This window comes from Setaria italica, chromosome VI, assembly GCF_000263155.2.
Source record: "Setaria italica strain Yugu1 chromosome VI, Setaria_italica_v2.0, whole genome shotgun sequence".
NCBI classification, from domain to species: domain Eukaryota; kingdom Viridiplantae; phylum Streptophyta; class Magnoliopsida; order Poales; family Poaceae; genus Setaria; species Setaria italica.
In genome coordinates this window covers 29785016-29801832 of record NC_028455.1, presented here as the reverse complement: position 1 = coordinate 29801832, position 16817 = coordinate 29785016, and the positions used below count along the sequence as shown (strand labels likewise).

The 16817-nt window shown below is 42.9% G+C and overlaps 2 protein-coding genes across 2 annotated transcripts; both read left to right on the top strand.

Annotated features, from left to right (window-relative positions):
* The first annotated feature begins 998 nt into the window (after positions 1 to 998).
* On the top strand, positions 999 to 1873 carry LOC101781800 (germin-like protein 8-14). The gene has a single exon (XM_004973569.2). The coding sequence runs from the start codon at positions 1068 to 1070 to the stop codon at positions 1716 to 1718; it is 651 nt and encodes a 216-aa protein (XP_004973626.1). The 5' UTR covers positions 999 to 1067; the 3' UTR covers positions 1719 to 1873.
* Positions 1874 to 9421: 7548 nt separating this feature from the next.
* LOC101781398 (germin-like protein 8-14) lies at positions 9422 to 10453 on the top strand. Its single transcript, XM_004973568.2, has one exon. It carries the CDS (start codon positions 9515 to 9517, stop codon positions 10181 to 10183), a length of 669 nt encoding a protein of 222 aa, XP_004973625.1. The 5' UTR covers positions 9422 to 9514; the 3' UTR covers positions 10184 to 10453.
* The last annotated feature ends 6364 nt before the right edge of the window (positions 10454 to 16817 follow it).

The window sequence follows — 16817 nt, the reverse complement described above, 5'->3', positions numbered from 1 at the left end:
AAGCAACAATATCGCTGACAACTCTCTCTCTCTCTCTCTCTCTCTCTCTCTCTCTCTCCCCTTTTGAATTTTGAATGCACGCTTCTGTTGTTCAGACTGTCCCCATATGAATTGCAATTATCTGAGGTCATGTTTGAATCCCTTCAATTTGATATATAGATTGTACAGACATTTTTTAATTTCAATTATGATGAGCAATGGGTTTCAGTGAGAATGCTTGCTTTTAATGGTTCAACCAGCTTTAGCTTCCGGGACTGGTACGGTTTAATGTGATTTTGTTAGCAAATCAGACAAGTTTAATTAGATAACACTATTAAGGACCTGTTTCCTCCTAAATTATATAAGCTGGATTATGATCCAATGGTAGAAAAGTAAAAGATCATCATGGGATCACTAGGGGACCACAAATAATCTGAAATAAGCTAGCCTTAGGTAGCTTATTTCAGATTATATGTGGTCCCAAAGTGATATTTTACCATAGTACCCATGGCCCATAATCCAACTTATATAATCTAGGTAGATTATAATCCCAAACAAATAGGACCTAAGGTTCATCAGCCGGTGCTGAAAATTGGTTTTGTCTCTGCCAAGGTAACATTTCAATGTTGCTGCTCAGCTGGTAAGATTTCTTATGGTATAACATGTCCATCTGGTTTCGAGTCCTCAACTTGGCACGAGTGCTCATATTTTCTACTAATAATTAATTACTCTAGTAAAGTATACTAGATGGAAACAACTTGTTTTCTGCTTGAACCACAAGTAAACTTTCCCAAGCAGCACTTGCAAAGTCTACTCTTTCTATCTGCAAATCACGCTGCTATTCCACACGCCACACATTCAATTTTTTTTACTATAATCCACGAGTCTCATACGCAGGCATCGACCTTGACCAGTCCCCCCGCGTCGAGGAACCTCATAATTAGTCAACACCACATCCAGCCGACACTTCTCTTATATATATACCAAAACCAAACACTATACTACTAGGGTCACACATACAGGTACCTTGAGCTAGTTCTCCAACTTGTAGCTACACAAGGTACGCGTGGCAAGCTCGCCCGGTGACGATGGCCAAGGCCGTGGTCCTGCTCCTCGTCGTCACACCCTTCCTCTCTTTGCTGCCCTTCTCCTCCCTCGCCCTGAACCAGGACTTCTGCGTCGCCGACCTGCCCCGCGGCGACACGCCGGCGGGCTACCCGTGCAAGCCCCAGACCGCCGTCACCGCCGACGACTTCTACTACCGCGGCCTGGGCACCACCGGCCCGACCATCAACCCCTTCAACATTGGCCTGTCCTCGGCCTTCGTCACCCGGTTCCCCGGCGTGAACGGGCTCGGCATCTCCGCCGCGCGCGTCGACTTCGCCCCGGGCGGCGTCGTGCCGCTGCACTCGCACCCGGGCGGCACCGAGCTCCTCTACGTCATCGAGGGCGCCATGGCCGCCGGCTTCATCACCTCCCTGACCAACCAGGTGTACACCAAGACGCTGTACAAGGGAGACCTCATGGTGTTCCCGCAGGGCCTGCTGCACTTCCAGTACAACCTCGGCAACGACACGGCGGTGGCGCTCTCCTCGTACAGCAGCGCCAACCCCGGACTCATGATCCTGGACTTCGCGCTCTTCGCCAACAACCTGCCCTCGGACATCGTTAGCAAGCTCACCGTCCTGGATGAATTGGAGGTCAAGAAGCTCAAGGCGCTATTCGGCGGGAGCGGCTAAAGCCATTCGTTTCGCCGTCGGTCGCCAGAGTTTGTTGAACTTGAATTGGTCGTGGCTGTAGTGTGTATGAATAATTAATTTGCACGGGTGTGCACCTGCCATTTTAAACCAAGTAATGTGAGAATAATTGTTTTGTTTGAAATGGTGCAATAGTACTAGGAGCTGGTTAAAAATAGAATTGTTATCTTGTTTGCAAGAAATTACTAATCGGAGGCTTCTTGTCTTCACGCGAATTCACCTAGAATCCTAGGTGGACACTCTAGAAAAATAGAGAAATTCTAAAAAAACAAAACATCTTGCCATCAATCGATGGACTCAAATCATCATAGCCATTGGATCTATTATGTTTTTTAAAAAATTACCCACCTATACCATTATGAAAATAGCCTAAAGTAACCCCCTAATTCTATGTCTAAATTACCCACCTATGCATGGCATATATAAATAAACTAAATTAATCCCCTAATCTTCATCAAAATTATCCACTTCTACCATTATAAAAATAATTTCATATAAACCCTAAATTTGCAACTAAATTGCCCACCACTAATACTTAAAAAGTAACTTAAATTAACCACTTAAGTTTGCATATATATTATCCACATATGCTATTATTAAAAATAATATGAGGTAACCCTAAATTTAAATCCAAAACACCTTAATTAAAATATATATGAATATGTTATTCTAAATTGTTTGTTTCTTACACTATTGGTATATGATATAATAATTAAGGTATATACACATGATGCGTGTCACTATTTATAAAGATATAGAGGAAGTGATGAGAACATAGATTGCTATGTTGAAATTATAGCTCAAACTTAGAGTATATTAAACAAAATCAAGTGCATACCTAGTGAAAATTTAAAGATTATAAATGTGGATGAAAATGTTATAGAATAATTACTAATAAAATCTGTCGCAGTTGGATGAAGATAAGATGTATATATCTGTATAAGTATTGTGTTCGAATACTTAACAAATGAGAGGTACGTCAAGGTAATAGTTTCATAGCAATGTGGTCTCATTTTTTTCTATTGGAGTGTCTGCACTAGTTCTCATGAGACATACTAGAAAAAAAAAGACAAATCCTAGAAATTTTTACAAAAATCAGAAACATCAAACATCAATCATGTAAACTCTAATAATCATAGTAATTGGTCTATTACATTTTCTAAAATGTTACCTACCACTGTCATTATGAAAATATTCTAAAATAAAGACTAAATCTATATCTAAATTATCGAGCTCTACCATTATAAAAAATAATCTAAAGTAACTCCACAATCTTCATCCAATTCACTCATCCATATCATTATAAAGCATAACTTAAAATGTTATTCTAAATTTATATCTAAGTTACCCACGTATGTCGTTATTAAAAATAACCTAAAGTAAACAGCTAAATTTTGATCTAATTATGTTAATATCATCATGTGCATCATACATAAATGTCCAAAAATACTAATATAGGATTCTAGACTACCTAATTTTGTCATTGATAATACAGAAATACTAATTTAAGGTATATACTCATGATGGGTGTCACCATGTAGACCATTTATACATATATGTGAGAAAGTGATGAAAAATATTAATTATTATACTAAACACAATGTATGTAGGTGCGATACAAAATAAAAAAGTGTGAATATGGATGAAAAAATATATAGAGTAATTACTAATTAAAAATCAATCATAATTGGATAAAAATAAGTACACATCTACAACAATTTCTATGATCATCTAACATACGCTCAAACTTCTTTGACTCCTTCATATTCTCGCAGTCTTCCTTTGCATCTCGCAACACCTAACCTAGATCATCGGTAGGACCTTCTTCTGCAACCATCTCTTCTTCAGCCTTGCCCATTGTAGCAACTGTAAAGGCACCTCCTTGAGTCCAGTCAGGAATGCAGTTACCATCTTCTTCTTCATCATCATCATCTTCCATCATAACTCCTCTTTCCCCGTGCTTGATCTGAATAAAATAGTTAGGCATGAATCCTGAACTGTATATGTGGGTGTGAATAGTCTTTCTAGATGAGTAATCCTTCTCAGTTTTGCAAATTCGGCATGAGTAACTGTTGACACCAAAAATATTTTATTCAACATTCCGTACGTGAGTTGATTTTCTTCTTTTAATCTTCTAGCTTTCTTGCTTTCTCTTTCTTCAAGCACACGCATTCCTGATTTCTGCGGCCAGCTTGCAAATAGCCTTATTTAGGAGAGATTTCATCATTTTTGCATCATCGGCCGATTCCTTCCTTTCAGAGCATATTTCCAAAATTCGGTCTCAACACAGGCCCCCCAGTTTCGGAGTATGAAGGCTTCATGTTCCGAAACTAACTATAGAAGTCTGATAATTCGGTGTCAGCACAGCCCCCCAGTTTCGGAGTATGAAGACTTCATTTTCCGAAACTAATTATAGAAGTCCGATGCTTGCCTTTAGAGCTAGTGACGTCTGATTGCAATATTCAAAGCCACATCGACTCCTCTTGAAATATAAAGAACCCAATCGGCTTGATGCCTTGATCCCACTCTGAGCCGATAAATTCGCCGGCAGTAGAAACAAAAGATCAAGTATGTTGACACCAAAACTTGGTGCAGTAACCAGCAAGCTTTTGTTGTCAACACATAGGCCCCCCTAATTTCGAAGTATGAATATTTCGTGCTTCGAAATTAATATCCGATATATTCTATAAGCAGCCGATACTATTTTGCTTGAACCAATCAGCCGATGCAATTTTGCTTGAACCAATCGGCCGGAAGAGCTTTCATATCAGTAGCTGGAATTTAGCTTCATCGGCTGAAATATGGCAAGTAGTATTATCGGCGGAAAAAAGTAGCACCATCGGCTGAAAATATGGCAAGTAGCAATCGGCTGAAAAAAATCACATCGGCTGACTGCTCTTTTCCTTCCATCGGCTGGCTTTTTTTTTTTGTTGCCGGTTGGTTGGAGTCTCCATCGGCTAGCTGCTTCCCCTTTTTTTCTTCTTTTATTTATTCCTTTGCCCATCGGCTGAACTTCCATCGGCTGGCTGCTCCCTTCTTTTTTTTATTTCCAACTGACCGATGCTAATCGGCCGATGGCTCTCTGTTTTTTTTAATTCCAACAGGCTGACGCTAATCGGCCGATGCCTCTCTCTAATTTTTGCTGACGCTAATCGGCCGATGCCTCTCTCTATTTTCTGATGCTAATCGACCGATGTCTTTCTCTACGATCGGCCGTTGTTTTTTTTTTAATCAGCTGATACAACTCCAACCGGCCGATCCCATTTTCCATCAGCCGATGCAATTTCCAATCGGCCGATGCATTTTTTTTTAATCAGCCGATACAACTTTCAATCGGCCTATCCAATTTTCAATCGGCTGAACCAATTTTCCATCGGCCGATGCCACACTTTTTTTTCTAATCAATCGGCCGATGCTTCTCAATCGGCCGATGCATTTTTTGCTTGAAGCAATCAGCCGATGCTTCTCTTATTTCAATCCACGATTCATTTTTTACTCACTAATTGCAACATTGGCCCGTATATGCTTGATAAAAACAATTCTTCCCAGATAGAGTAGCCAATCACTTTGCAGGAAGCTTCATCTTTTAATCATCATTAGAATTTATGTCGATGGTCCCTCCGAAACATGCATATACACGCACACTTGACTTGATCTTTTTTTTGCAATTGCTCAATCGGCTGCTTTTGTTGAAATATTATATTGAACTAATTCTAACAAGCCGATGATCACTTATTTGGCCGATGAACTCGATACAGCGGCCGAAGATGATCTTTATAAAAATAAAAACGTGAGCCTCATAACCGTGTCCCACCGAGCGTGCCAAAATGTGTTGACGCAAAATCCTGGCGGCGGTGGACCCTGCATCAGCACATGAGGACCTGGGAGATCTGCTTAACTCCAGTGCAGAATCCAAATCGGCGCGCGTGGTGTGCGCGGGCGTGCCAGTCAGTTTGACCATTCAACTGACAAGGAGATGATAGTTATTGTGAAGTCCGAGGCAACCGGCCGATCAGACCGATATAATCTTGGCACAGTAGCGATAATGGTGCAACAAAATAAATCATGACAAATATATCGGCTGTGAAGCCGATTCCAGTACCTTGATGAATGTGAGTGATTCATCGGCCATCCAGCCGATTTAATATAATTTACAATAAATATCGGCCAGACGGCCGATAGAAAATAGGATGCTGTTGAGTTGTTGCCCCACCATAGCTAGAGCCACAAGCCGATGAGATCTAAACTAACGTTACCACCAATATCTCTAGGTGAAACCACAGCGATGCGCCCGGTAGTTGCAGTCTAGAAATATTTAGCAGGACATTAATCTGAACCCCGCTAGCCGATGATCCAATCACAACGGAACTTACTCCCAACAACACTCGAAGGATGGCCAAGATCAAGATGCAACATGCTATTAAAAATAGATCTATCGTCTATTCCGACAGAATTAATAATAGTTAATATGTCATAAACGGCAAGACGATAGAACAGATAAATATCAGCCGATGCAAGCTTAATCAAGGCGGGATAACTGGTGAATACCGTAGATCGAGACAGAAGCGATGCGTCGTAAGTCAAAGATCCAAGATACTCGATAACTGGTAGATGAAACTAGACGAAACCACAGCGATGCGCCCGGTGGTTAAAGCCTAGAACACCTGGTGACGGAACTTGCAGCTCGCCGGAGATCGAGGTCGATGCAGCCCAGCTTGCTAGAAGGAACTCGTCGAGAAGCTACATTACTCCTACTCCTAGGGCAATGGCGTGTAGCCGAAAGGTAAAGGTAAATATGTTGTATTATTGATCATGTGATGATCAAATTACAATGACCAGAACCCTTTATATTTATAGGGCGGATGGCCTTTGACGCACCACGTACAAGGCAAGCCATGTACACAATATTTTCTAATAAAAAAAACTCTATCTCTAATTAATCCAACTCTATCTCTAACCAACTTTAATCTCCAGAATATTTTATTCAACATTCCGTACGTGAGTTGATTTTCTTCTTTTAATCTTCTAGCTTTCTTGCTTTCTCTTTCTTCAAGCACACGCATTCCTGATTTCTGCGGCCAGCTTGCAAATAGCCTTATTTAGGAGAGATTTCATCATTTTTGCATCATCGGCCGATTCCTTCCTTTCAGAGCATATTTCCAAAATTCGGTCTCAACAGTAACAAATGAAACTAGACGGTGGCTTGTTGGACTCTGCCAGATCAAGAAAACCACGCAAGCCATTAATATACTCCATGAAGCTTTTGTCCGCGCTGTACATCCATTGTCGATCCATCTACAAAGTATTACCGAACCAAAGATATTCTGATCATCCATAGAATTATACATGAAACATCACAAACAAGATACAAATACTATTAAACTCAAATGTTGCTGAAAGTTTAGATAGAAATACACAAATTTAAATTTCAGACCTAAACAACATGATACACTACGACAAACCATCAACTGAGTACTACCTAGGAGGACTTTAAGCATACTTGGGTGGCGAAGGTGAAGGTTTCGCTGACCCAGCCTTATCCTGTGGTTTATTTGTGCCTTCTGCAACGGTAGTACTAAGTGGACCTGAAACACCTGGGACTGGCGGTGGAGCATAACGACCACCAAAAATAGGTTCCTGACCCACCGCAACAACATCTTCATGACATATTTGCAAATAACGAAGCATTGTTCTCATTTTCTTCGGCTTATCATGAGGGCCAACTATGGTTTTCCCTTGCAGCGAGAGGAACGATGATCGCCCCCACCATCTCCACTACCTCCAGCAGTAGTAGCCATCTCTATGTACCACAATTTATTTAGCTCATATTTGCAAATGACTAAACTATGAACGAATTATATTTTCCTCACAATTTATTTAGCTCAAACATAACATATAATAAAAAGTTTCTCCATTGTAGCTTATTACAAAAATGACTAATTACATACCTCTATTTCATCTTATTATCTCTATGTACCACAATTTATCTCGCTCATATTTGCAAATGACTAAAATATGAACAAATTATATTTTTCCCATAATTTATTTAGCTCATATTTGTAAAGGATTAAACTATAAAATTATTCCTCTAACCTAATGTCAATTTTTTTAACTAATAGGAAAATTATAGCTTATTCTAAAATAAAAAATATGAGCTCTAAATAACAAATGCGTATAAATGAAAAATTTCTCAATTGTACCTTATTCTAAAAATTACAAATTACTCTAGCTCTAAAGCATAAAACTTAGTATACTAACCATGTATCAAGGGAGGATGAAGTTTCTAACCTTTAGAACACTTGAATGAGTGAAATCCCTACGAAATTGTCAAAAATCCGGCAGCACCTCCGCTATTTCGCCATGAATGGATGAAGCCCGAGTTGGAGGAAATGACTCGGGCAGGAGGAAGAAGGTGCCTGATTTATAGGAGGGAAGTTAGTACCGGTTGGAGGCTCCAACCGGTACTAAAGATCACCCATTAGTACCGGTTGGGAGCCCCAACCGGTACTAAAGGGGGTCACGCGGGGCTCCTGGGGAACTAGCCGTTAGACTCAGTACTAATGCTCATATTAGTACCAGATCAAAAACTAACCGGTACTGAGCCTCGGGACGAATACTGAGTTTTCTAGTAGTCTGTATATTATCTCTTTCACCAAAACTTAGATTTTTTAATATATATTTTCTAATTTTCATTTTAGCAAAAATACATGTCTATTTTCAAGATTTACAAGAACGGCCTCATGAAAGGGTGAACCATCTTATTACCCACTAGAAGGCGACAGATGGTACCACCGTGGATTCTTAGCCCTTCGAGGTTGTGATTCGTTTCTATAGAAAGCTAGTTTGTTTTTTTTCTAACTTTTTAAAGAATCTAAGATGAAAATAAAGTTCATATAAAAATTGTAGGTCTCAATTAGATCGAAAACTTTGTAGTTCATCACGTTTGATTTTTTTTGCGGGACATTATGTTTTGATTTGAGGTTTTTATCTCATTAAAGTCTATAGTTTTCTAACTACGTCTTGCCCTTCCAAAAGAATATAAGGATCCCAACTATTTTTGTATATTTTAAAATCGGATTTATATATGTTTGCTAAAAAAGAAAAAATATGAAGATAAAGCAGTTTTCAAATCTTAGCCGAGCAGCCAAGGCTTTCTCGTCACTCTGCTAGTACCTTAATTTGTTTAAATTATGGTTTACTTAGCTTCAACTGTATTTTAAGTCAATCATCTCTAACTTTAACCATTTTATAGAAAAACACAAATATAATTAGTTTTCTTAAATCCATTATAAAATATGTCTTGGTGGTACATTTATTTGATATTATGGTTGCTAATATATGTTTCTAAGAAAACTTTGTTAAAGTTAGAGCAGTTTAACATAAAATAAAGCTAAAGTGAACTCTATTTTAGAGCTGATGTGGTAGTACGGTGCATGGTTAATTATGGGCCGCCGTACACATGATCCGGATTTGTCCCCGCCTTGAGCTGACCAACGCAGTCGGTACTATGTGGACTCGTGATAGCGCTCTGCATGCATGCATGTACGTGCATGAACAAATGCGACGCGTGCCTTGTCAAACTCACACTACAAGTACAACGGTAACGGATGCCCTTGGACATGCGTTGTGTGCTTGTGCTTGTGCTTGTGCTTGAGCACACCGCTTCTCCTATATAAACACCTGAAGAATCACACATCGTCCAAGCACACGGCGACGCACTTAGCTATATCCTACCTAGAAACACCTACACGAGCGGTAAGGTAGCCAGGCCGGTAACCATGGCGCCCAAGGCCGCCGTGCTCCACCTCGTGCTCGTGCCCTTGCTCTCCCTGCTGCTTCTTCCCTTCTCCTCCCTCGCTCTGGCCGAGGACTTCTGCGTCGCCAACCTGCTCCTCCCAAACACGCCGTCCGGCTACCCGTGCAAGCCCAAGGCTCTCGTCAACGCCAACGACTTCTACACCGACGACCTCTCCAGATCCGGCCCGGTCTTCTCCCCCTTCAACACTGGCTTGGCCCCGGCCAACGTCAAGCAGGTCCCGGGCCTGAACGGGCTCGGCATCAGCGCCACGCGCGTCGACATCGGCGTCGGCGGAGTCGTGCCCCTCCACACCCACCCGGAAGGCTCCGAGCTCATCTTCGTCGTCGAGGGAACCATCTCCGTCGGCTTCATCAGCGCCGAGACCAACACGGCCTACACCAAGACGCTGAACAAGGGCGACCTCTTCGTGTTCCCGCAGGGCCTGCTGCACTTCCAGATCAACATCGGCAACACGACCGCCGTCGCGATCAACGCGTACAGCAGCTCCAACCCAGGCCTGCAGATCACCCCATACGCGCTCTTCGGCGACACCCTGCGGGCGGACGTCGTGAGCAAGGTCACCTTCATCAATGAGGCGGAGGTCAGAAAGGAGAAGGCCGAGTTCGGCATCCGTGCCGTACCGTCGTAAACAAGCTAGGCCACCTTCATCATCAGTATCGTCGTGGAGATCTTGAATAATTTGCATGCGTGCATGCAGTACCCAAGTCATGTTGAACGTATGTTCGTTTTCGTCACAGTATTTCCCAACAAGTTATTCTGTCTAGTGTTGTTGTGTGCTTCAGTTGAAATGGTCGATATATAATTGTAATCTGTGTATGATTGTTTTGTGCTATTGTATTGACAAAACTAAACCAGCACAGCACAGCACATTCAGATTCAAAATGTCCTACATTTACCACATGAATTGGAGTTCTAATTTTTAGATAAAGGAAGGTTATGCTAATATGCACACCAATGACAGTGTCGTGAGATAGCCAATAGGCACAAGCCCGGAGTCTGCACTTCCCGTAAGACAGGATTGGTGACCCAGGCCAAGTAAATGATTCGGTGAGTTGATGCAAATGTAACTCCGAACTCGGGGGCCAGGTGCAAGTGTTAGCAAATTGTCGTTGTCAAGATTTGCGGATCAAGACTTAGATCAGTAAATTTCTTTTATGCGCGTAAGGCTTCAGATGGTGGCGTGGGAGACACGGGTTTAGACTGGTTCGGGCAAGGGAAGCCCTACGTCCAGTATCGAGGCTGCTCGTGTTACCCACGCGGGGTTCTGTAGTAGGGGTTACAGATGGGCGAGAGAGTGAACTGATCCCAGGTCTCTTGTGTGTGCTTGTGCTCTCAGGAAGTACGAGAGTGTGCTGTTGGCTTGAGCAAAGAAAATCCCCCCACATCTCAGGCCCCCGATGCTCCTTTTATATCGTAAGGAGATCGCCGGGTTACAGGTGAGACCGGATGTGCAGAACAGTAAAGAGTTTAAACACAGCCGGGTAAAAAGTACAACACGAAGGGAGGGATCAAGTCCCCAGGTTCCCGGCGTCCTCGCCGGCCTTTGACGTCTGTCGACGCGCATGCTGGAGGAGGATGGCGGCGCGGCAACTGTCGTTGCGCCCTGTCGATGGCCTCCTCGGTGAATGTAGCCGCCGGGTCATGATGAGGGCGTTTCGTCGTCACTTCGGTGTCCGTTGGGAAGGACGGCGGATGCCACCGCCCTGATGATGGCTTCTGGAGAGAGGGCGTCACATCCCCGCTGCCGGGCGCGCGGGACCCGAGGGCGCGCGGGGTCCGAGGACGGGCGAGTCTTCCCTCTGCTCCGGTCGGCGCAGGCCATGAGTACCCTGCGGCGAATGGAAGGGAGCCGCCAGCACTGTAGCTTGTACAGTGTGGTCGTGCATGGGTACTTGCAGCGGGTTGCGTGAGGAGCGCGGTCACCCTTCTCCCTGCCAGGTCTGCGACGCATTTATGGCGAGATCGACAGGGGGAACCACGAGATCTGCGCCCGAGGTGGACTCTTGTCTCGTGGGCTGGGATGAGCCCGACCTCTTACGCCCGGGGTCGGGCGAAGCGGAGCCTTGCGGCGAGGGGTCGGGCGCTCCCGACCCTGGGACCGCGGTCGGGCGAGGCGGAGTCTTGCGGCGAGGGGTCGGGCGCTCCCGACCCTGGGACCGCGGTCGGGCGAGGCGGAGTCCCGCCATCGAGGGGTCGGGATTGTCCGACCCCGGGGCCCTGGGTCGGGCGGGACGGAGTAGGATGTTCTGCCTCTACCGGGTCGGCGGTAATCGTAATTACCGCAGTTGGGCCAGGGCCTTCGTAACGGCTGTTTTAAGCGGTATTAGGAGGTCGTTAATATTTCCCCCCAACACAAATAATGAGAAAACAAGATCGAACACGAGACACAATTTTTACGTGGAAAACTCTTATAGGAAAAAACCACGGGTGTCAATCGGCAATCTTCACTATAGTGAAAAAGTTACAACATAGGGAATACAATAAGCCTTCTATGCTCTTCCCGTGCGACTTACAAGATGTATATATAGGGTGGACTAAACTGACTACAGTCAAATACGGAAACAAATCCGCTAATCACATAACCCGTACCGTGAGCCCTCCAAACGTCCCCACAAGACTTATGTTATAATTCGGATCATATTCAACAGTAAGCCTACTAAAGAGATAGCTGCATAGCCATATCCTTCAACGGTGACTGTTAAAGACAAACGGTTGGACTGCGCCAAATCGCAGGTATCTCAGCCTCCATCTGATCAATCCTTCTGCCCCGGAGCAGATCAAGCGTCCCGACGTTAGATGCACACAGGTGAACACAAACTTGTATTCGTGACATGCACAACGCTGGCACCTTATAGACAGTATCCTTGTGGGCTTGTGGTATTGGTGGAAAACTCACCTTTAGTCCTGGTTGGATAGGGCTATAGATTCTGAAAATTCAACCGGACAGTTAAAATAAAATAAAAAAATACCCACTCCATCGGGCCTACGCCTGCCAGCGCCGCTCCGCCCCGCGCGTCTCTGTCCCGCTCGCCGCGGCCACCAGAATGCGCTCCCGCCTTGTCACCGCGCCATCGCTGAACGCCACAGAGAAGCACCAGGCAGGAGGATGCCTCTACGTCTGCAACCACCGCACCCTCCTTGACCCGATCACCGTCGTCATCAGTCTGAACAAGCCCGCGCCCGTCGGCGCCGCTACGCCCCGCGCCACCAAGCCCGCGCCGGCCAGCCACCCGCTCGTGCCCCCCGCACGCCGCTCGGCCTGGAAGAGGAGAGAAGATAAGGGATGGGAGAGGAGGAGACAAGACAAGGGAGGGGAGAGGAGGAGATAAGTTGGAAAGAGAGAGGGGGGAGATAAAGGCTCCCGGGAGGCATTAAGTCCCGGTTGAAAATACAACCGGGACTAAAAGCCCCGCTTTAGTCCCGGTTGGTGTTTTCAACCGGGATAAAAAGCCCCCTCGTCCCACTAGCTGTTACAACCGAGACTAAAGAGGCCCTCGTTGGTGGCCATCGGTGGTGGATTTTTGACCCGGGATTAAAGTGCAGGACTAAAGGCACTTTAGTCCTAGGTCCAAAACCAATCGGGATAAAAGCTCCTGGATGGAAGGTCAGTTCTCTACTAGTATGACCTTGTCTATATAATATAGCTTGGCACAAGCAAGTTACTGTAGTAGCATATGTTCTTAGTTACATCGAAGACTAATCTCACATATATATAGCGAAGAGATCTCACAGTGACAAGTAGCATGAAACGAATTGTGTCATCGCCTTGCTAATAACACTAGTTCTAAGCCATGAACAAGACAAATTTTACATCCGAGTGGACAGGTCTCGGTGAAATCGCACTATCTAACTGTCATTTACACGGACGTCCCTAATATTAATAAATAATTGTGCAAACTAAAAACTCCAAAGATGGACCTAATATAATTGCTGTTTGCTGGCAGAGCCCGCGGTGTCCGATTGGAAGATGGGCGTAGCTCCTGTTTGCTGGCTGTAGACGTTTCGGAAAAACGAAACGAATGCAATGCAGGTTTCCTTATCTTATGTGGTACGTGCCACGTACATCTATATCTTTCTGGGGGAGTACAACGAATAATGTATGTTTTTTTAGAAAGGCACTCGACATGGGTGATACTGTATTTATCAAGAAAAATAGTAACTAGTATAAAATAAAGAACAGTTCTGTTCGCGTTGAAACGGCTGATTTGTTGTGAGAGGAAAATACTGTTTGGTGGCTGATAAGCCGGCTGAATAAGCTAAAGTGAACGGGCCGAACAACTTGACACAAGGCAACTTCTAAAAAATAAAATAACATTGAACACCTTTATGATCATCTTCTTCCTTTGATTATCGGTCGGCAGAACTGGAAGATTGCACGGAAAAGATGATAAAGGAAAGGGACAACCTGCAAATGCCCTTTGTCACACAAAGCTTTGAAAGACCACAATAGACACTCGCTGCTAGCAAGAAAATCTAGAAGCCACTGTCGGCTGGGGGATTACCCCAACAAAATAAGGCTTGCAACCCTTCACCACCGGATTAGAGGGTTGGAAAAATCAGATGCAGAACAAACAAGAAAAAGAGGTTGAAATTGCCACATGAACAGGCACCGGATTTGCTTTACCTGATTGACACACTAACTGCCAAGATCAGAAGAGAGTCTATAGATCTAGCTGAATCTACCTTCACTGGCTATTCGTCACACCAACGGAAATCATTGAGGTAGGGAGAGGAAGTCATCGAGGTAGGGAGAGGCCAAAGGGATGATATTTCGATGTGCCATCGTCAGTGGCGGATCTAGGATTTTACCATAGGGTATGCAAAAAAAAAATTATGCAATTTGATAAAACCATTTACAATTCGATAAATTCAAAGATTAAGCTAGAAACAATAACAAATCATAATATAAATCACAATATAAATCACAATATAAATAGTTCAAAATATAGTATAAAAGAAACTTACAATATTACTTGTCTGCTTTGTTTACCCGCCGCTTTTTGAATGACATGAATGTTTTGATTATATCTTCTTCATTCACTTGGAAGAAAATATCCCGCTCAATGAATGTGACTAGACAATCATCCAAAGCACTGTCACCTAGCTTATTCCTTGACTTTATTTTCACTTTAACCATTACAGAAAATACCCTTTCAACACTCATTGTTGCCACTGGTAAAAGTAATATCAATTTGAGAAGCAAGTAAACCATATCATACACTTTGTGCCTCCGTGTTTGAACAAGCTTAACTGAGAGATTAACGATGCTGTCTAGACCCTTGAAGCTATCATCTCGTCGCATGTCATCAATATAATTATCAAGTTGTAATTCAAGTTTTAGCAAATCATTGTTAGAGAAGTCCTTAGGATAAAATTCAGCCAATCTGCGTACCTTCTGTGCATCAAACGAAGCAAATAAATTGGAAGGACTGAAGGCTGACATACACGAAAATAGCTCCATATTGATCTCATCAAACCGATTATCAAGCTCTTGCCTAATTTGATCAATGACACCAATATATAATTCTCTTCTAAAATGGTCACCATTTGTTTGGTTTCGAGCACGGGCATACCTTGCTGATTTTCCATACGGCACATAATCACCATCCATAGCAGGAACTTCAACATCATGTTTAATGCAAAAAGAAGTGACCATCTCAAGGAAGTGGTCCCAACCATCAGACCTTAACTGTTGCATTTTGTTCTTTGCCACATTAACGAGGGAGATTGCATTAAGAATATCTTGATAACTTCTCTGTAAACACTCGGATAACTCATTTGTGTATCCAAGAATAACAAACATTAAGTGCACAAAGAAAATGAACTCAAAAGTTTCAAATGCTCCAAGCACAAAATGTATCTTTGTCCAATCATCCTTCTGTGAAATATCATCACCAAGATCAATGAGCACATCATGGATTGAGGAATACATTGTAATGATGTTGCATATAGTTTTGTAATGAGAGCCCCATCGTGTTTCACCAGGCCTAGGCAAACTCATCTCTTGATTTAATCCACTCCCTGATTCAAGCTAACCACACTCAAGTGCTTTCTTGATATTCTCAAGCCTAGCAGTTCGAAGCATACCATGACGCTTGCAAGAAACTCCAATGATATTCAATAAGATAGATACTTGATCAAAAAAGCTCTTACAATCAGTATTTCTCTTGGCAACAGCAACAAGAACTAGTTGGAGTTGATGTGCAAAGCAATGAATATAATACGCAGAAGGTGATTCTTGCATGATCAATGTTTTTAGCCCTTTAATATCTCCTTTCATATTGCTGGCCCCATCATAACCTTGACCTCTAATTTGAGTCATAGTCAATCCATGACTAACAAGTAAACCCTCGATAGCTTCCTTAAGTGACAAAGAGGTAGTATCATCTACATGAACAACTCCAATAAAATGTTCACAAGGCCTTCCAAGTTTATCAACATAACGCAAGCAAAGAGCTAGTTGTTCTTTATCTGATATGTCACTGGACTCATCAGCTAAAATTGCATAGGGCTCATCATCAAGTTCTTCAATTATTTTCTTTCTAGTTTCTATGGCACAACAATGAATAATTTGCTTTTGTATCTCTGGGCTAGTAAAGGTGCAATTACCTGGAGCATTATTCAAGACATACTTGTTCACTTCATCACTATTTCCTGCAAGAAACTTCAAAAGTCAATGAAATTTCCTAAGTTGCTAGACTCTTCATTTTCATCATGTCCATGAAATGCCAATCCTTGATGCAAAATAAACTTTATACATCTAAGTGAATATGTCAACCCTTTCTTATAAAGACAAAGATCCTCATCAGTCCACTTCTCATTGTGATAATCAATTGCTACCTTGGGATTTATAAAACCAATGTATCTCTCCTGAGCTGCATTGTGTGCCATAGAACCACTATGTTTGAGAAGTGCTTTGTTTCCTATATTCCAATTATTCCATCCTCTAACAATAACTGTATTTGAACCAACACCCTTCTTGAACAAATAGCATATAAAGCAAAACGCAGAATCCTTCTTGATACTATATTCAAGCCACTCATGATTATACATCCATACATAATTGAATTGGCGATCTCTACCTCCAATTTTTCTTGATGGAAAATCATCATTAACATGTTTGAATCGACCTTTAATAATATATGCTCTTCGAATTGCATCTTGATCATTAACATGATAACTTTCAATGGGCTGCCTTTCACCTGGATCATGTGGAAGGCGATTGATATCATAAACCGGCGGCTGTGATGCGGGTGGTTGCA

Coding starts and splice junctions, on each gene's coding strand:
- LOC101781800 (XM_004973569.2), top strand. CDS start 1,068: ATGGCCAAGGCCGTGGTCCTGCTCCTCGTCGTCACACCCTTCCTCTCT.
- LOC101781398 (XM_004973568.2), top strand. CDS start 9,515: ATGGCGCCCAAGGCCGCCGTGCTCCACCTCGTGCTCGTGCCCTTGCTC.